Here is a 21,628-nt window from a genome sequence, read left to right as displayed (position 1 = left end):
GAATATGGTGACATATTTTTCAAAGAACAAAAAAGTAGGACCGTCTCCAGTTTTTATGTCAAAAGGTGAAGGTGCTATTGAGGGTAATTCATTTTCAACAAAGGTTCAGTTAGTGTGCCGTTAGCAGCACTTGGCAATTATACAACCTCCTTCCTGCTGTAGGGCAGATGAATCCATGCCAAGACCAACCTGTTACCTGTATCTGTAATTATTATACAATTATGATCCACCATAGACATACCAAGGATACATTTGTAAATGTTAATTTGAAAGCTAATCCTTTTTGCCACTTGGTTTATCATTTGTGTCTAGAAATCGTTTGAAGTATCTCAATGTGAGATAATTTACTATTAAACTCTTATGACCCTAAAAAATCCTAAGAGGACTTTGAGAATCTTGTACCAATAGTTCTCAGGCATGTGCATCCAGTGATGGCTGGAGAGAATATAGAGGTGCATTAGCTGCCATGGGCTGCACTTACTTTCGAGACAGTGGCTTGTGGATCCCCATAGTAGGGCCCACACCCAGGATCTTGAGAGAGAGTTTACAAGTTTTATATAGAAACACATTGAGGACAGGAACAGGAAAAAGTCCTGAAGCTCTTGGACACTGAATGGACTCACTGGCTGGGTGACAAAGGGCTAGTGCTGCCCAGAGTAGACACCAGAAAAATACTGCCTTAAAATACCCTGACTTTAAAAATAGTAAATACCCCGTTTTACCAGTAATGGTGCCCTAAGAATAACAGTGTTTAACATCCGTATTTCCAATGAGTTCCATAAATTTGCAACAGCAGCGCAGTGTGTGTTTCTGTGTGTGTGCTTTGCTTTGGTTCCACTCCCTGCAGGCATGGTGTTAGTGCCGACTGTTTTAGATTTTCCGGCGACAACAGGATGAGAAGCACGGCTCCTAATATCAGCTCTCCTGCAGACCGTCCACAGATTAATTGTAGAAGCAAATGTAAGACGGTCAAAGACAACACAAAGCCCGTCTGTAAGAGATGACGGAAACCCACGCAATCCAAAGGGAAATATGTCCAACATAGCAAAGCATCTGCCCAATAAAAAAGTTTCAAAGAGCAACAAGGTAGCCCTGAAACACAAATCAATCAAATGTGACTTGTTTTGTGACAAGCAAACGTTTTCTCACCGGTTGAGTTGGATGATAAAACCTAAGGGCCATGATAATGGTTTATCATCGCTTTGCTATGTCCACACAAACACAATTTTGTTTGCCTTTCACATATGAAGAAGCAAGAGATTCTCAGACAAAACCAGTCTGTTCTCCGCAGTCTCATCCTCTGTTGTCTCACATAAACTCACTCTTACATCACCTGGAGCTTCTACAACGGAGCTGGTAAGAGATGTTCACAGCAACTGACTTGTACATTTACATTCTCAGCCACTTTGAATGATTTCAGGAGATCATCTGGAGTTCAGTTCATATCGGAGAGCAACTTTACTGTCAATAACAGCTCCACCAGGTCATCAGTCCAAGAAAATTAATCCCTGCTCTTTCACCACTGCTGTTTCTTTTCCAACGTATTTTCGATCTAAGCATCTAAGTGTAATATTAAATAATTAATTAATTTTAATTCGATAAAGAGAAACTTGTATCCATTTATCCTTAAAACCTTTTTTCCTTTGGTTAAGGTGTTTGATAAACACAGTCATCAATGAGAAAGATAGATTTTGTTATTTGATCTTGATTCATGTCTTTTGGAATCCAGGCTTCTACCTTCGTTTTACTGTGAATTAATCTGCACTACTGGTGAAGTCATGATCAGCGTTCTGTTGTTATTAGTCATTAGCTGATGATTTGTGATGATCTCTACATGTTCTGACTTCATTTTGTGTAAAGTGGGCTACACATGTGGTTATGATTATTGGTTTTAAAACTGCCTGACATACAGCCATGCTGTAGTGTTTGAGGTCCAGGGTAGTTGCACTGTGAATACGATGTCAGAGGAAGTGTTAGAAGGACAAGTTGGTTATCACGAGTATATATAATGAATGCATATGTAAATGATGCACTTATTGTTTTTAAGGCTGTAAAATTGTATATACGCTGAATATGTATGTATGTATGAATGTATGTATTTACGTATGTATGTATGTATGTATGTATGTATGTATGTATGTATGTAAATATCTAAGTTTTTGTGGATGTATGTATGTTTGTATGTCTATGGATAATAATATCTGTTATTTATAATAATATTCATAACACTCCCCCCGACACCGGTGAACATATTGGGAACAGGCATCGAGCTAGTAACTTCTTATAAGTACCTGGGGGTACTCCAGCTAGCTCCTGGGATACCTGTTGGACCCAGTGGAGGTGGTGGGGCCCGAGGAGGATGATGGCGAAGCCATCCTCTCTGATGGACAACCAGTCCCACCCCCTGCAGGACACCATCACAGCACTGGGCAGCTCCTTTTGTATCAGAGGTGGTTCCTTCCTGCAGCAGTAAGACTGTACAACCAGCTCTGCTCCCAGTAAAAACTACCTTCACCACCATTATGGACTGCACTTTAACAACTGTGCAATATTCACTGTGCTATATTCATCTGTCTGTGCAATATCAACTGTTCATGTGCAATCCATTCACTACATATTCTCACAATGCATACATTTTAGACTTTAGACTGTATATATTAGTTTAGTTAAATGCATGTTATTCCATATTTCTATTTTTTTTTTAGCTTCTTTACACTTCAGTATTGCAAGTTACTTATAACTTGTTGATATACACAAAGTTTATATTTATAAAATAAATTGTTAGAATCTGTGTGAAAAGAAACCATGTAGGTCCCCGGTGTTTATGATGCTGAGAGGCGTGAGGACAAAGAGGGGCGTGCACTCACTCCTACATGTGTAAGCCTGCCTCTCAAATAAATTAAAGTCGGAGTGGAGTGAGAAGCAGAGACAGAGAACAAGACATCAAAAACACCAGTAGGATTTTAGACCCCGTGTACCGGCTCAACACACTCACTCCCCCACACCAGCCGGACTTGTCTTGTGGCATCGGAGGAGAGAGACAGAGGAAGTGAGGATGAAGGTGTCGCTCCTGTGTCTTTGCGTCCTCGTGCATGTGTGCCTGGTCCACGCCGGACTGTTCGCCAACGACGAGCTGCAACAAACCGCATCCAGCACTAAGACCAAGACCTCCCAGAGCACAGGTGAGTGTTTAATGGTCCCGGTGGATCACTGGCACTCTTTGTTTACGGAACATGCTGATCAATTAATCATCTATGCGCATCATCTACGCGTTCATTACGCATAGAATATTGACTGTAAATCACATGCAAGCTGTCATTTATCAATTGTTGAAACTACAATAAAGCCACAAAATAAAATAAAACCACAAAATAAAATAGCTGACACTACTATGATCAAATCTACCTGTCGTGTATATCTATGATACTTTCTTCACGTCTAATTTCTCCAATTCTGCAAACTAAAATTAAATTAAAAAGATTAAAAACCCTCAACACGTGACTGCAGGCATTTGAAAGGATGGACTAAGTCTAAATATATAGGCTATATTATAAATATAATATATAAATAATATTGCATTATACATGTAGAAAATATAAATGAATATAAATATTTTTTTAATTCAAAGTTGCTCGTGCTCTTAAACATGTTTTGAATAGATCCTGAAATCCTGTGTTATTATGAATTTACAGTGGGCCCAGTTCTCCATAGGGACCTCCTCTATATGTACAATATGTACAATCTGTTACACATGCCTGAGGTTGCAAGCCAGTCATTCGGCTCATCTTAAATGAAAAAGAAAACAAATCTATTATATACATCATCATTGTACTGTATATCAAATTACCTTGGTCAGGCTGTAAGGAAACATACAGTATGTGATCTGTTGCTCAACTCTTGCAAGTCTACTGGATCCATACATTATAAAGAATAATTGCTCCATTAAGGTTTGCGTCATTCTATACCAACTCACCTTTGACCTCCACGTTCATGTCATGGATTAAATTCATTAGAACTTTCAATATCCTACAGCTCTACTCCAATAACCTCTCAGTTATGAACTTCTGAAGTTTGGCCCTCGGCGCAAAATTTCATAATTTTTGCAATTCTTTGAATGTGCTCTCTCAGCCTCACCAGCTGCTTATTACCAGTGAAGACTGCGGGGCTGGTATTACTTTCACCTTGAGACGTGTTTGTGTGTCTCGTTATGACATAATGTGTTCCTGGAGACACTTACTGTAGTGGGATCTACCACAGGGGGGGTTTTGAGGGAAATGGTAGGTGTTTATATGTCTGTCTGTCTGTCTGTCTGTGCTCTGCGGACACAGGTTGACACTGAGTTGTGCTTTACAACTGTGCAAGTTGAAGTCACACAACTTTTCAGGTGTGTATTCGAGATCCAAAGTTTTCAGTTGGGTGTGGTCCGACCCATCAATACTGAGTAATTGTGTATTTGAGCTTTTTCACAGCAGACACTTTGACTTGGCCCAGGTTCTTCTGATAACATGAAACATGACTATCCTATTCATCAGTGCCAGTAAATCATTTCGCTATTTACACCTGTGCTTATCCTGCTGCAACATGTCATAATGTCTGCTGTGTAAATGTAGTAATGAGTGCTGAGTGTTTATTTAATAATGTAGATAGTTATGACTATACTACATTACTTCAGTCCTGATGTAAAGTACTGGTTTAATAGTGCAGTAATGGCTTCTGAGTACTGATCTAATTGTGCAGTAATGGCCTCTGATTACTGGTGTAATGGCTTCTGAGTACTTGTGTGATAGTGTAGTAATAATTACTTATTACTGCTGTAAAAGTATAGTAATCGCTATAGTGCTGGTGCAATAGTGTAGTAATAACTTCTGACAAGTGGTGTAATAGTGCAGTAGTGGCTACTGGATATAATATCCTCAATACAAGTACATCATACTGATTTAAGGGGCATGGGTGGCTCCACAGGGGTGGTGGAAAGGGGCAGCACTGCCTTAACACCCACCCTATAAATTATGATTATCCCCAACCCCTTGGTGTACCCTCATTGGACTAAAATACTGTCAGTCCAATGCTGCTCAACATCATTGTACCAGAGCTACTTGCGATGCAGAATCACTGCTCGATTCTGCATCACACACCACTCGACCACAGACCATGTATATGTCCATGGTACGTTAACGCTCTTGTTTTCCAAGCCAATTTTCTGATTTCCTGCGGCTCTCTCTCTGGTTCTTGGTCTCCACCTGTGCCACGTCATTCTAAAAATCAAGTAATCGCCCATGTTGAAATGCTTGATTTGTTTTAAGCCTTCCTCGATTCATTTCTGACGTCACAAACCAGTAAGATTAGTTAACAGCAAAATGAGTAAGTCTTGTCTAATCCCACTTGAAACTGGTTTGGGTGCATAAAAGTGAAATAGATGAATTGAAGATGTTGGTGTTTGTTGGTGTAATAAGGATGAAAGACAGGATGCAGTGCAGGAGCAAATAACTTCTAGATGTTATAGAACTCTATTAATACTATGGACAATTAAGATGTGAGTGGAAGAAAGTGCAGAGATATATATTTTTGGAATCACTGGAAAACATTCAGCAACAACTATTTACATGGATAGCCTGCATGTTGCAAAGTATCATTCAGGGTTTCCCAGATGTTCAGGTCAAGTTTCAACCCAACAATAACACAAATTTTAATAAAATGATTAAGAGTAAAGTGGTAAAATTTTGCAATGGTCTAATGACAGTTTTTTTTACTTTTTTTGTCTGCTTCAACTTCAAAAATTTCGAGTGAGTCCATTGTCCTTTGTCTTGTTTCTCTTTGATCTATATTTGGGTTGTCAAAGCTCATTTAGATCACAAGTTATGAGTAAGAAAAAGAAAAAGAAAAATGGTGAAGAGGTGAGGGTTCTGACCAGTTATCCACAAAGGGTGAATGTAGTTTCACAAGTAAAACTTAACCCATGTAGCAGAAAGCATGTAAAATAGAACTGCAATAGCACAATAGAAATAACCGTGGACAGCTTCCTGCAGTGGAGGGATGAGTTGAGGTGGGCCGATGAAATTTCCTGCTGTGTTACACAAAGACAAAACAGATGGTGAGTATAAATATTCATATTTGATAGTGCCTTCGAATACGTGTCGTTATATGATCAAATCGTTTTTTTGCCTTGATAAAGCACTGGTGTCTAGATATATTAGTTTGGCTGTTTATTTAGAATATACAGTCAATGTGTGTAATATCAACTTGAAAAAAAGAGACTGCTTGCCTTCAAACTAAAAGCTGGTTTATGAGGTAGCTTGATCTAAGTGTTAACTATCTAAGCATGACAACATGAGCAGGCATGCATTTGAGAACCAATGACTGTTTATAAAGATGGACAGGCTCCTAATAATAAAGCCAAGACATGTTGATCGCCCCCTGGTGGCTGGTCGCAATAAATGTAATGAACCACACACCCTTTTTAGTACTTCTTATCGCTCAAATTATTATTTCTGATAAGTTTGGTTTGAAGATAAAAGACCAATTTAACTTTGAACACATATTATTTATATTTATACAAATACAATGTAAACAAACAAATAATTTTCAAACATGAAATAGCTACTTTTTTTCTTTTTACATATGTAGAATAACTCAGTTTTCTGCTACTTGGATGAAGTTTTACTCGTGAAACTACTATCTTTTCCTAAACCTAGCCAAGAAGTTCTGCTGCCTAAGCTTTCTGCCATCTGTCTTAATACAGTCATTGGTGAGAGTTGCCACCCACAGTTCCTGTTTCATTGTAAATCATTTACGTATAAGGGATTGTTTTTTTAATTCTCAAAGCTGAAGTGTGAGCTATGTAATCTGCAGAATGTGTATGTGTATGGGGGGGGGGGGGGGGGGGGGGGGGAATGAACACATGATGATTTGTTTGAGGTGTTGTATTCCTGTTAGGACGTGAATCATGTTTCACTCTCTCTGACACTTTGTTTCAACCAGCGCTGCACTTACACAAAAAAATCTATCCAAATATAATTATTGAAGTAAAATAAAATAAATATATTGAATTGAACGATGGTACATCGTGTACTGCTGAACAGTTAAGGGTAAAATTAAATAAAAAGCCTTTTTTTGCTCCCTCACCAATTTCTCTGTTTATGTGTCTGTTTCAGATAAAGACAGAGTCGCCATAGGTCTGCTGCTGTCCCTCCTGGTTGATGCCTCATTGCCAAGTGTGTTAGAGCTGAACATAGCATTTAGCAGTGCTCTGCAGTGTCTTCATGAAGAGATACATGATTAGACATGGACGAAATAAATATTAAACAACACTCCTTCCTCCTGACTCTCACATCTCTCTTCATTTTGGGATTCAGCTTTGCTCATGTTTTGGCCAATCATCCGAAGTGTTGCTTGTATCGCTTCATCCTCCACCTCTCTGTTATTTGATTATGTGTGGACACGTTTTCAAATGTACTTAAATGTTAATGTTTGTGTTACATTACTCTTGTCTAAATAAATCTGATATTTTTGAAGAAATAACTTGTAAGTACATTATGTACCATTATTAACCAAAATAAGGACTTCAAATAGGAATTAGTATGAATATGTTTGAAGTCAACTAGAAAGTGTGAAACTCATTTCTGCCTCGACTCCCTGAAAACATGTCTGCCAGTTTGGTTCGAGGCTTCCCTGCTCCTGATTGCGACAAATCCGCCAAGTCGGATCACAATTTCACCAAAGTGCACATTCGTTATTATTGGTCTGTGTTCCACATTGAGACCCTCTCGGAGAAATCTCAAAAATATAACTCTTTTGAGGACTATTCAGGATGAGTCTATTTAGTTTTTCCTCTTTTTTTCATATAGTTTTCTCATTGGTCTAATTATCAAAACTGCAGCGTAACAGCCTTCTCCCAGTCTTAGAGTGAGCTGAGTAGTAGTCAGGTCTGTAGTCATTACGTCCTGTGGTATGTAATATGTAACAATATAAGAATTTGTTTTATAAAAAGAATACAATTATTATTATTTTAAAGTTAACGTATGTGTACTCATTTTGTTACCTCTTTGGGACCTTTTCCAGCATTAACACTGACCTTGTCAGGACCAGTATACCTCATGGGGACCAAAGTGCAGTTCCAATAGGACAAAACCTAAAGTCCTAGTTAATTAGAGGTAAGATGTAAGTTGTGGTTAGGGATAAGGTCTTTGGTCATGGAGTGCACAATGATTGAAAGTCAATGCAAAGTCCTACTTAGCATAGCTGTGCAAATCCTTGAAAGTGCGTGTGTTTGGTCCAGGTATTACTCAAGTTGTGGGGACCTGTATCTGTTTACACAATCATGTAATGTGGACTTGCCTCCCTAATGAGGACAAAAGGCAAGTCCCCATACATTTAAGTCGGAGAAATGTTAGGTTTAGGATTAGGGAATTATAGTAACTAAGGTTAAGGTTAGAATAAGTCTCCATGGGTCAATGTTATGTCCTCTGAAGATCAGGATTAACAATTCATGTTTCCAAAATTTTTCCACTCTGATATTATTATAGATTATATATATACATGTGTCCCTGTCTCTACCTCAGTTGTCATGCAGTGACCACAGACTCTTTCCTCTGTTGGTAGCCAGGACTAGTTGTGTCATCCTTCCTTTATGGTTAGACTGTGGTCACTGAGTCTGGATCTGGTCTGGATCTGTGTCTGCTCCGTATCTCTTACAGTAAAGAGACACCAATTTATATTCATGGTTTAGGGCCAGATGGTAATTAAGTTTGTTTCGCTTTTGGTTTTGACATATACAGTGCTCGAGATAGGCATCTTTTGTTAATGTAATATTGCGGTTTTCTCTGATTAGTGGTTGGAAAGCTGTGCGGGTCTGAGGTTTAACAGCACTGGTGATTTTTGATCAGTAAGCTCTCAGTGGGCCTTAATATGACATGTAGCCTAAATTCTGGTTCCATCTGAGTGTAATCCTGATTGAGTGGACCACAGACTTTACCACAATGACGGGTCACTGGTTAGATCACACGTTCAAATATTTTAGTCCAAATTCCAATTGATTGGAAAACCAATTGTCCCAATGTTTTGACGGATAATAATACTGATGGAAAAATAACTTTGGATAGAGTGAAACTTAATAAAACCAGAATAAAGTCGTAATTGGTAAGAAAGTTGTAATGTTACAAGAATAAAGTTGTAATTTAATGAGTAAAAGAGGCAAAATATAACAAGAATACATTTGTAATTGAGAAAGAAGTTATAAAGTTATTTATTGATTTAATAAAGAGTTGTTATATTACAAGGATACCATCACATTTGAATGATTTTACAAAAAAAGTTATGATGTTACAAGAATATAGAAATAACTTTTTTTAGGAAATAGGCAGTGAGAAAAAAACTGTGCTGACTGGAGTTTCACTCCTGCTGGATCCCAAAAATGTATATTGCAACTCTATATTTGTCATATAATGACTTTGTCCTCGCAATATTGCAGCTTTATTCTCGTGATCACATGTATTTTCCCCTTTAAATATCTCTAATACTCATCGTATTCACTGGAACCCTTCAAACGAGTTTAAGCGAAACCGCTTCTCAGTACTGCTCGAAGCTGACCTTCCCCGCTATCTGCACCTCTTTAAGTAATTATTTATTATGGCACTTAAACACTTTGTTGGGATTAATCCATCAAACATTTGACAGAGCAATAAATTAGAGGTAATAAAGCCTTATAATCGGCAGCGAGGCCCCCAGGCACCTCACCCGCTCTCCCCTCTGCTCTAGAACTGGCTGCCTGTGGGCAAATTCATTATCTTGTCACGAACCCCCCCACAACACACACACACACATAGACAGACTCAATGTATATTTCAAGATTCAGATTCAAGATTTTTATTGTCAAATGCACAACAATAACATTAAGCAGTCGCTGGCAAGGAAATGCTTGAGTCACAGGCTCTCTTCTAGCAATGCTCAAGTAATTACAACCCCAACAAAATAAAACAGAAATAGTATAAAATAGAATAAAATAGAATATCAACATTTCAAATAGAAAATAAAATATATATATATCTAAATATGTATATTTACAGATGAAGAGAGAAATAAAATACAACAACAATAGTGCAATTTGTGCAGTAGTGCAAATATGCAAATATGCCACGGTGCTGGTTTTGTGGAGTTATTGCAGTTCACAGGAGTTTAAAAGTCTTATGGCCTGGGGGATGAAACTGTCTCTGAGCCTGGTGGTGCGGGCCCTGATGCTGCGGTAACGTCGGCCAGACGAAAGCAGGCAAACATTTTTATGGCTGGGGTGAAAGGGGTCTTTAATAATCCGGCTGCTCTTCCTCCTGCACCGCTGGGTGTAGAGGTCCTCTATGGATGGTAGCGCCGTCCTGGTGATGTGCTGGGCGGACTTCACCACCCTCTGTAAAGCCTTACGGTTCAGGGCGGTGCAGCTGCCATACCAGGCGGTGATGCAGCCAGTCAGGATGCTCTTCACAGCCGGCCAGTATTACAACACATGAGGACCTCTGGAGGACAGAGAAGGAAGGGACATAAATCTAAGTAGAAATAAATTGCATGTTTTGTGGTCTTATGATTACGTTATAGTCATGATATACCTCTTTGAGGTTTCTAAATCTCACTAGATGATGCAATACATTGACTAACATATTCAAGATGTCATGGCATCATATGCATCCTGTCTGTATCATTCTTTTCTCTTGCTTCTCTCCTAGTCTCTCTCAGTATTTTCGTACAGACAACTTCAAAATAAAGCTTCTCATTCACATGCTTTTCTGTTTCTGTCCACGATCAATAGAACAAGTGTGAAAACCATGACTGAAACGCAGCACATTATGATGACCTGTTACCCATCATTCACTGCTCTGCTGTAATCCTGATTTTGTAATTATGACGTCGTCTGACAGAATCACCAGACTCTTGAGACGACAGCTGTGGTTTCAGCCAGATTTACATGTTAAATGATCAGTCTGAAGCTCATTCACGTCTGTGTCAGCTGCAGTAAGAGCAATTGAATTAGAGATGTGTCTGCGGAGAGAAAGCGCAGGATAGTAATAGTAACTCTCTGCCAATGAAACTCAAAGTTGACTGTTCAAACCATTGACTGTATATCGAGATCGACAACACGTCTCCACTTCCAGAGTCTAAGCAGCAGTCATCGTGGTGTGGTGCCGCCGTATAAAAGCCTCAGCTGTCAATCAGCAAATACGTGATTCAAACAAACTTACTGGATAAATTGACACTTTGACAAACATCAACCTACCTTTAATAAAGCCACCTTTAAGAAAACTGTATTTACATTTTAGTTTTGTCCCTGTCCCTGTCCTTTCACCTAACATGGAGGATTTTTTTTCACCTATAATGCTGCCAAGCACCAGTGGAAATATCAAGAAGATTTTGCTTCACTTTTGAAGAATTGTCCATTTTGACGCAGTTTGGTTCAAGCCAATTGTTTAGCTTTATCACTCTGTTTTTCCAGTTATTTATTTCTTTAACAACAGACAACACTTTGTCTTGAGTGTATCATGTAAATGTATATATATAAGATACAAACTAATTGTGATGGCAGATAAGACAAAAAGCATTTTCTGTAATTCTATTACCTAACCACATGGTGTTGATGTTTTTTTCAACAGGGTCTTCGAACCACGTCAGACAGAGGCCGCTGTTCGCGAGGAGGGGGCAGTATGAACGGCAGAGTGTGCCGGTAAGCTGGAGGGCTGCAGTTCCTCCTCTATTGGTCATGTACATTAAGAAAATGGGGCCTCCGTCATGAAATATGCTACTATCACAGATTCAAGAAGTTTAATAAACAAAGTTGTTATTGAAAGGAAAAGGTGAATATATATCTTTGCCTCTCCAGTCTTAGAAGTTGAAGTTGATGTTCTCTCTCTTTCTCTCTTTCTCTCTCTCTCTCTCTCTCTCTCTCTCTCTCTCTCTCTCTCTCTCTCTCTCTCTCTCTCTCTCTCTCTCTCTCTCTCTCTTCTCCTCACCTTCCAGAAACGCAAAGCGGGTCACAATTCTCAACATGGCCGTCCTCCTCCATCCAAAGGGGTATCCAGACCTGTGAAGCCCATCATGTGCTCTCAGGTTGGACAAAGCTGCCTACCCCAGTCTGGCTGCTGTATGAGACACACCATTTGCCACTGCCGCTTCTTCAACACCATCTGCTTCTGCCGGAGAAAACAGTCGGTGAAGAAAACCTAAAACAGAGCGGCGGGCAGCAGTGATGGGCGTCCGGGCAGATTGGGAGCGTTTTGGATGCTTTGCTGACATAAGGAAGAGGCAGCTGTTGAACCCTCTAGCAAACTGCTTATCATTGAGTTACTGGTAAAGTCAGTGTTAGGTGCATCTACAGAATGCATGAGCTAAAAATATGAAGGTGTGTAATTCCAGCTTTTGGGCCACAGGAGTGAAACTTATCATTTAAATACTTAAGGGTAGAGGTATAGTTGTAGCACAGTTTGATGTACAAAGTGGAGCTGAATAATCTGTGTTTCCTTAATGTATGTTATGAATGTATTCAATAATGTGTTCATTTTAAATTTAGTCTTGTCTTAAATATTTAACAAATGAATTGATATGCATGTACATGTATCTGTATTTATTCATGAACTTATTTAGAGTCCTGATGTTTTAAAAAGAAGATGTAATTGTGGATTTAAATGAAGTGTATTTTTTAAAGGTGCAGTGTGTAGGATTCAGGGTGAATCTATTGGCAGAAATTGAATATATTTTAATAATTATATTTTCATCAGATTGTACAACCACATGAAACCAAGAATCGTGTTTCCATGACCTTAGAATGGACTCTTTATGTTCATATCAGGAGAAAGTCCTCTTCCACAGTCAGCCATGTCACACTGCCATGTTTCTAGAGTAGCCCAGAATGGACAAACTGGCTCTCCAGTGGATCTCTCGCATTTTTTTGTCATTTCCTCCTATACTTATAAATATGTATAGTTTAAATATATATATGATTGTCAGTTAAGTATATAAATACTTTGAAAGAATGGGCGAGGAGAGAGTCAGTCATTTGGTTGCAATCTGCAATTTTACCACTAGATGCCACTAAATCCTACACATTGAACCTGTAAGTGTTTGCAACTATGTGCATTCATTCATTCATTTGAGTTTGACAATAGGCTTCTCTCAGCTTTGCTGCTTACTCCCCTTGAGAATAATCAAGAGATTATTCAAGATGATATTTAGCTGAAATAAAACAGACTTGGATATTGGTTGTTACCTTTAAGCAATTTGTTTGTTTGTTTTTTGTGCACTCATTTTTCATGTCATCAAAACACCACAGTGGAAATTACAAGCTGCGGAATTTTGACTGGATGCTGGCAGCCATATTGATTAAACTATCAAAGCAGATACAAATAAGATTACTGAGTAATTGAAGCAAATCAAAAATTTCTCCTGACAACTTCTCCTGACAAAAAATCTCATTGTGGTCAATTTGTTCAAAAATCTATACTTCATACTAAACTTTACTATGCTATAAATCTTGATGACTGTTCATTGGCTTGTTTCATCAAACGTATATATTAATCTATTCATTAATTCATTAAACGTGTTAAGATCAACAATGATTGGTGGAGCAGTAGCAAACAAGATATCATTTTTTAAGAAAAGTACGAAAAATGGAATTGTGAAGGTGCAGATGAAGAGGGATTGATGCAAATTATAATTTCTCGACCACACCGTTCTTCAGACAAAACATGATTATTACAGCACCATCTATTGGTCTCATGTTTCTTGATCTTATGATTATTGTTACACCATGCATTCAGAAGAGAAAATTAAGTAAGAAGAAAAAGGAAAGTGAGAGGGTGTCAGCACTTGTACTGCACAGACCCCTGGAAAACCCCAACACTCAAACTTTAACAGGGCCCATGAACAGAGCTGCTGACACTGCTGTTTACTTTGATTCATGCATCATAAAGATAAGTCATTCAGCAAGGGTTTTATTTTAATCTTATTAAAATAAGGTTAAGGTTCTGTGGAAAGTTTGTTTTTTATTTTATTCCACTCCACACAGGCAGAAAAGTATATGAAAATATTTAAATCTATGTCTTTTAGAACTATTATTTCAATACTTGTCATCGCCTGGTAATTTCTTAAACATTTAGAGTCTAAACTTTGTTTAAGATAAGAGCCATAAGATCTGCCCTTGATAAGGGCTCACTCTCCATCATGCTCTATTATATGGCCTGAAAATCTAAAGTGTGGTACTGATTCATTTCTGTGCTTGATTTGGATTCTCCCAAACATCCTGTCATTACACTCGCCCCCAATTCCTCTCACATCATTTGCTTATTACCATCTTGTAAAATGTCATATGCATTTCAGCCGTCTCCCAGCCTGGCATTCCTGGTGGCCCTCATACTATTATCTCACAATCATCACCTCAACACTGTGAGCAGTTTTATATATAATTGTACTGACTTGGGGCAAAATTTGTGCTTGTGAAAAGTCACGACTGACAGCTGAGACTGCTTCACAATTGGTTTAGCATGTGTATCGATGAAACCTCACTACTGAGGCTCCCTCTCCAAATTGCTGCTGTGCATAGTCTGGCTATACTGTAAATGCGCAAGATGGTGGTGTTTGTATCCGGATATTATTTGTTGAATTTTTGTAGAGGGAGGTGGAGACACTTCTTCCATCTCTTGCTATATATACACACATATATATATATATATATATATATATATATATATCTTCTGGCACTGTATCACTTTCTGATGTGTCTGTGTCTGCTCTATATGTTTGCGTTTGTCTATTGGACAAAGACAAATGGAGAAACAAATCGTCAAACTTAAAATAGCAGGTGGTGATTCAGCCAATACAGACTTAAGTAAAGTTTCTGGACGGATGTGATGGATTGGTCAGTCCTCTTTCACAGCGTGTGATGATGAAGGAGGTTCGCTGCATACAAGCATAAAGAAAACCTTGAAAGTCGGCTGCCAGAAAAAATTTGTTTCAGTTTGCCCTGGGACTCCGTTTCACAGGGTGTTATAAATACAAGGGCTCATGCATAGAATCTATTTCATCCCACAGTTCCCTTCCACAGTTCACTTCCATATTTTCTTAATATATCATGTCGTTTTTTCTGTATAATGTAATGGGAATAAGAAGCTGTTATGAATTTCCTTAAAAAGCAGCCCAACATCTGACATCCATCCACATATCCAATGAAAACTCATTAGAAACAGGCAACAGAAGCTTTATATTTTGTATTGGTCTGCATAACAACAAGTGACCAAGCATGCTGTTTTCTGTGTGATACATGAAATAAATAAATATGAGCATAAGCTGGTCAGAGACAAGCTGACCAGCTTGATTTTGAACAGTTGGACAAGCCTATTTTAAAATAGATCCAGGCATCATCGTTCTTTCTGGCTTTTTTCAGAGTCGGATTCGAACTTGTTTCAATAAGCTTTTTAGTTATGAACTAGCCAGTGTGACACACAGGAATCACGCCCTACTAATATGTTCCTCTTTGTGGAAGTTAAAATTTATAAGATTTTCGGATTCTGGCAATAACTTATCCATGTAATGATATCGTCCACGCTTATAAATTACTATTACTCTTCATATTTTATTTCTTGCTATGTTAAAATGCTCTTAATTTATTTAGTTTAAATTAATAAGTTATTTTTTCACCTTCTGTCATTACGTTTTTATTTTGTTTAATTTGGAAAGCCCTTTAAAACTATTGCTCATCACCAGAGCTCAAAATACTCTCATCCATGAACTACCATTTAAAAAATAAAATGATCCTGAGCATGTTTTCTTTTTAGCTCAGCGGCTCTGTCTACATGTTGATTGTGTCTTGAAACTTTGGGTTTGGGGCTGGAGTTTGAAAATCTAAAATGAAGTCATTGCATACCCCCTTTAATGAGATCTGATACAATAACAGAAGATATGGCATTGTAAACAACTCTTGGGTCAGCAGTTTTATGACATGCTCAATTTAAACCGAACATTACAGTTTCACAAAGTATTTATTGCATATATATGGGGTTAGATTGTGTTTAATAGTGCATGTAATTATGTCTAAATGTCAACCACATGTTGGCTACAGATGACTTTGATGTTTGTTTTTAGGATAAAAGAAGGCTTGTAAAAATACTTTGAAGTACTTTATTTTATTTGAAGTACTTTATTTTATTTCTGTCATCATAACTCTGTATTACGTGTTGGGCAGTCAGATAATTGTGTATTGTGAATGAAACAAATTCAGGATACGGAATTCTCTATATGGGACGGCAAGATTTTTGTATAATGGCAAGATATTGTAATTTACTTGGTGTCTCTGACAACTTTATTGTGATATGAGTGATAAAGTTACGGAATAGTGGACACTTGACGGTTAAAAACAATGATCAGATCATGCCACTGATTTTGCATTTCAGGAATTCTGGTCACAGTAGCTATTTTTGCATTTGTTTTGTATTCAGTGGTATTAAAGAGTGAACACGAACGTGGTCTACGTGAGAAGCTGGAAAATGTTGGCAGAGCATCCAGTATACTAACTTTTATTTCACCAGCCACATAATTACAACGTATTTCTACTTAAACAAGAGACAGACAGAAAAACTAGACTTTTTTCACTTCCTGTATTGTTTGTCTTCCCAGGTCCGTCAGACATCATCATCCAGAGTCCTTCCTATAACCGAGACAGTCGAGCACATTACACTGCTCTTTAAATACTTGTACTGGCTTCCTATATGGAACGAGATTCCTGAAAACCTAAGGTCTGATAAAATGTAAATTAGGCTTTAACATAAATTACACACAGAACAATAAAGAACATAACATAACATAACATATCAATAATAAAGACACATCATTATATACAAGGTGGGAAACTACACCTAGAAAATATTGCAGGTATGTGGGGGGGAAAAGCGCACTTTGGCGTCATCTATGGGTTTATACAAACACACGCAAACAAACACACACAAACACACACATCCACTGATAGAGACAGAGAGTCAGTCATATGGTTTAAATTATGAATGTTTTACCAGTGCAAATATTCTATAAATGTTTTGAATAGTAAAATAAAAAAGCTATCGTCAACATATTATTACTAACTCCATTAAAAGTAATATTTCCATAATTACATTATTTATGTACAATGGTAATGGTAATAACTGTACCAAAGTCACGAAGGTCATGAACGATCATAGATCTGTCAAATTGATGAATATGGGCTATTATCGCCAACTTTTTTTAAAAACTTTCTGAATTATTATCACTTGAGCTGCTGGTAGCTGTGTGTGCTGGAAAAAGTTTGCCTTTCGGGATTTCTCACAGCACAGGTGTAACTCATGAATGCTGTGTTCAGTAAATATCAGAGAAAGCCATGTCAGTCAGCAAGCAGGCACAGCGCCAGAGCACTTAAACTACCACAGAGCAGCCAACAATGGTGTTATTGGAATTACAACTGTGCTTGACTGCAATAACATTACAAGTGAAAAAAAAAAAAAAGACATGGAGAAGGGAGCTTATGTTATGTTCCTTTTTATTGTGTCGTTCATTCATTAATCCTTTTCTACTGTTTTCTTTCACTCCTCTCAGTTCAGAAATGTCCCACCTTGCCTTGTGGGTGATAATGTGCTTTTTACTAGTTGCTCTTGTCCATATATTCTCCCCCTCCCTGGTGCATTGTCTGTGTCCCCACTTTTTCTTTGTCAAGTGTTTCTGATCTTTGTTTTATATTCTCTGCAAGCTTTCCTCATCTCATCTTAGTCTTCTCCCTGCCAGATTCGTCTCTATTTCCTCTCCCTGCTTTTGTCAATAAGCTCCTGTCTGAGTTGTTTGCCCCTGGTTTCTCCCGACGATACAGTAGCAAAAATTATTTGCTAGTGGCACTCTGAGCTCTGAAGGAGGCAGATTCGTCTTCATGACAAACTGACCTCAATCTGCAGGGGGGTGAGGATGATGGAAAACACCTGAACAAACTTCCATCAGCAGCCATCTGACTGACTATCTCCGGCAGCTGTTATCCCAGCTGGAGCTGTCATCACCTCCCCTCCAGCTACAGCGCCCGCCTGTGATGCAGATCCTGTCACCACTCCGCAACCAGTCCCAGCTCCACTTCCCACATCTGCTTCTCCTGACCAGAGCAGGTTCCCAAGGAGTTCCTGTCCTTCCTGGAACAGTGCAGGAGAATGATCCAGACTGGGAATTCAAATTTTGCATACATCATTATTCATGTTACCAGCAGAGCTGAAAATTGGGCTATAGCTAAATGGGCCAGGAATTCTCCGATCTGCGTTTAATGACACTGTCATATAATCATTACATAGTCTGATACGTGTTTACAGAGGAGAAAGACGTCATATCATCCTGCATCTCCCAAGCATTGATTCAATCACTAAAAACCTTGAAAAAAAACAATACCATCACTGTTTTAAAAAAACTCATTTAATTTTCATAATGAATAATGCATGACCATTCATCCCTTAGTCACGTACCTGCAGTCCCAACTCTCAAACACAAAGCTTAGCTTGTTTCTGTTTTTTGGGGTTAACTGCAGCTCCAACGTGGACATACTCTTGTGTCTCACTCTCACATATAAAAATGCAAATAAATTGTACTAATGGGCAGGTGGAAACTTTCCTGATTGTTTTCCTAGCAACTGCTATCATGTTGACTCAGAAATATTTTAGAATTAAACCAATCAGACAGTCCTGTGAGTAACTGTTGACCAATCCGTAATATTGCATACCTCCAGGGTAGCATGGAATGCAAAAATGAAAAGAAAATGTCAGATAGTGAGTCTTATTTAGACCCTTTGCTTGTGTGTGTTATTCAAAAATTCAAGTTGCATGATTCAGTGCTAAGTCTCGGTCCTCCTGTGTCTTTGGATTCCTTCAGACCCCACATGTGAATGTTATTAAACAGATAAAATCTAAAGCATCAAAGACAGAAGAAAAAATCCCCAACATTAACATCCTCAATCCCAGCATGAGCGCCTGCAGCCACTGACGGAGGCATGGATTGTAAATTTATAGTTTTGCATCTCCTGCTTTTCAGTGCCAGTGGTTTTAAATGTTGTGGGTTGAGCCCTTTAACAGAGCAAAACACAGACAATGTATTAATTGTTCATAACTGAAAATAACTACTAAAACATAGTTATGTTCTGCCGAGGGACAAAAGGACATTTATTTTTGTGTAATTCCCCCATAGGGGGAGGCATGTGGTGGACGTCCTACAAAGACCAAATGGAAGCTACAGGGCTGAGGGACGGTCGTGGCCCTTTCTCATTTCTGGCCTCTGTACTTGCCCTTTACTTTTTTTTTTTTTAAAGTTTGAAAGTCTATTTGAAATTAAACAAATTAGAAAAACCATGCCCATAGACAAAGTCTTGTTTATTCTGAGGAGTATCATTCAGACTGTTGTAATGGGACATCCAGGAAAAGCTAAACGGAAATTCAACATAGCAATTCCCAGTAGCCTATATGCGTGCTCACTATTCAATGGATCCATTGAAAAGCATGTTGAAAAAGATGGCAAGAAGAAGACTGACTAAAAATAAAGAAAAGGAAACATACCCTATTTGAAGCAGATTTAAAAAAAATCCTGTTGTGGCAACGGGGAGATAAGGCTGCGTCTGCTGCAGCGCCACCGACCAAGTCCGACCAAACCTGTCTCCACGCCATTATTACTTCATACGCCTGTCCTACCACGAAGGCAACAGTGGGATGACCAGACTGTTAGAGAGCCAGCTTTTTAATTTCCTTTCTCTATTGTGCCAGTGTCCCCCTCACCTCCCTGGTCTTTCTTGTCCCCTATCTGTACGCTAGTCGTGTCTCTGCTCTCATAGCCGGCCAGTTTGAATGTCACCGATCTCTTTCACCATGGCTCATAAAAACGTGTCCTTGTCTTATTCTGTGCTTTCTGTGTTGCCTTATTTCCAGCCGTTGTGAAAATAACATCACAGACACAACTGACAGACTATGGAATGGTGAATGGGGAAGTCTACTGAAAGAGCATGGTCCTGGCCCCAAGCTAAGAGGGGGATACTTCAGAACAGCTGATACATTAGTCCACAGCAACACCCCATGAGGGCTGAGGGCAAGATGCAATGACACACATAGAGAAGTTGAGAGTGCAATACAGGCACTGAGGGAGAATCAGAAAGTAATCACACCTTCTCAGCAGCCAGCTCATGTAGTCAGGAGAATACAAATTGTTGTCAAACTTCCAGATTCAGGCCAGTCAGTCGACTTTCTTTCCACTCAGGGGAAACTGAGTCTTTTATCGAAACAACTGCTTAGAATTGTGCTCTAAAATTTTGCTGCGGAAAAGTTTGGTGGTAGCGGAAATGAATGGCAAACAGTTGCCCGAAAGATTCAATCTTTCCTTCGTATTTTGATCATCGCTGCATCGTGGATCTACTGGGCACTGGCATCATCTTATTATACACACATCAGAGGATTCAGGTCAAAAGAAGACATGAATTACACAATGAACATATACACACAAATAGCTAAATACAGTCTACGTGTATTATGGGTGTATATTTGTTATTGGCAGATAGTAAACACAGCACGTGTAAGGGACAGAACTGCTGAGGAGCTCACAGCTGCATGCAGGGAGAGTTCAGTACAAAGCTCGAGCTGATTTCCACTGCACCACACACATCTCACATGATGCAGACACGCACTATGAGAAAGCGTGGCTTTGTAACACAAGCCGACTGCTAAATGGTTTTACTGGAAATATGATATGAGCGCCACCACAATCAGAATCACAAATATTCTTAAACAATTCGCTCATATCCACAAGGTCTCGCTACCCAAGAGCAGTACCGCACAAGGAGTTTGCCGAAAGGAGTTGACATCTATAAAACAGCACAGATAACACATCAGTATTTACATTTAACTGAGGTCTCAGATGTGTGACTGGCCTGCTGAGGCTGTAGTGATCATATACTAAATCTGTCTGTAGGACATGTTAATACCAGTATCTAATAACTCATACCTAATACTGGTACTTGAAACAATTGAAGATATTTCAGTAGTTCATTTTATTGCAAATGCTAAATCGCGACATGTATTTTGTCAAGGGACTGTTAAATGTAAGGTTGTGACTTTATAATATAATAGAGAGAAATCCATCTGTTTCAATGAGCAAATACCAACTGCTATCAGCAAAGGAGAGACGGTGGCCAGCCAGAGGAGCTGAGATTTGTATACAAGATCTGGAAGTGGAAAATAAAATAGTTTGTGCTCAAACACCAAATGTTCCTCTCACTTTCTTCACTGTCTCGTCCTTTCCTACACTGTCCTGCCCTGTCCTTTACTTTTCTTTCCTTTCCTGTCCTCTTTTCCCCTCTCCTCTCTTCTTCTCCCCTCTCCTTTCCTTTCCTTTCCTTTGCCATCTGTTCACATGGACAGTCTTACTTGGGAAAGTCTACAAATAAAGCCAGAGGCGGTTCTTTCACAGGCCTCCATTTCTGCGTCAGAAAAATCCATTCATTCCTTGATGGACCCAAAATAACCATTGAGCAGCAGGTTAATTTCTATTCATTAACACTCATGGGATATTTGCAGTGAGCATGTATGCATGAATGTGAATGTGTAGGTGGATGGGATATGAGCCTGATCCA

General features: G+C 38.8%; 1 protein-coding gene across 1 annotated transcript; it reads left to right on the top strand.

Moving 5' to 3' along the window:
- Positions 1–3,055: 3,055 nt before the first annotated feature.
- LOC128426172 (agouti-signaling protein-like) lies at positions 3,056–12,201 on the top strand. The gene is made up of 4 exons (XM_053413043.1): positions 3,056–3,182; positions 7,152–7,211; positions 11,631–11,701; positions 11,995–12,201. The coding sequence occupies exons 1-4, from the start codon at positions 3,056–3,058 to the stop codon at positions 12,199–12,201; spliced, it is 465 nt and encodes a 154-aa protein (XP_053269018.1).
- Positions 12,202–21,628: the final 9,427 nt, after the last annotated feature.

This window comes from Pleuronectes platessa, chromosome 20 (assembly GCF_947347685.1).
Source record: "Pleuronectes platessa chromosome 20, fPlePla1.1, whole genome shotgun sequence".
NCBI classification, from domain to species: Eukaryota; Metazoa; Chordata; class Actinopteri; order Pleuronectiformes; family Pleuronectidae; genus Pleuronectes; species Pleuronectes platessa.
The sequence above is the reverse complement of the archived record's forward strand: the minus strand, read 5'-3'. Positions and strand labels throughout refer to the sequence as shown.

Excerpts from the sequence above, each read along its gene's own strand:
- LOC128426172 (XM_053413043.1), top strand. The coding sequence starts at position 3,056 with ATGAAGGTGTCGCTCCTGTGTCTTTGCGTCCTCGTGCATGTGTGCCTG. Across the intron at positions 7,212-11,630 it reads GGTTGATGCCTCATTGCCAA|GGTCTTCGAACCACGTCAGA; the intron begins GTGTGTTAGAGC and ends TTTTTTCAACAG. Across the intron at positions 11,702-11,994 it reads ATGAACGGCAGAGTGTGCCG|AAACGCAAAGCGGGTCACAA; the intron begins GTAAGCTGGAGG and ends CTCACCTTCCAG.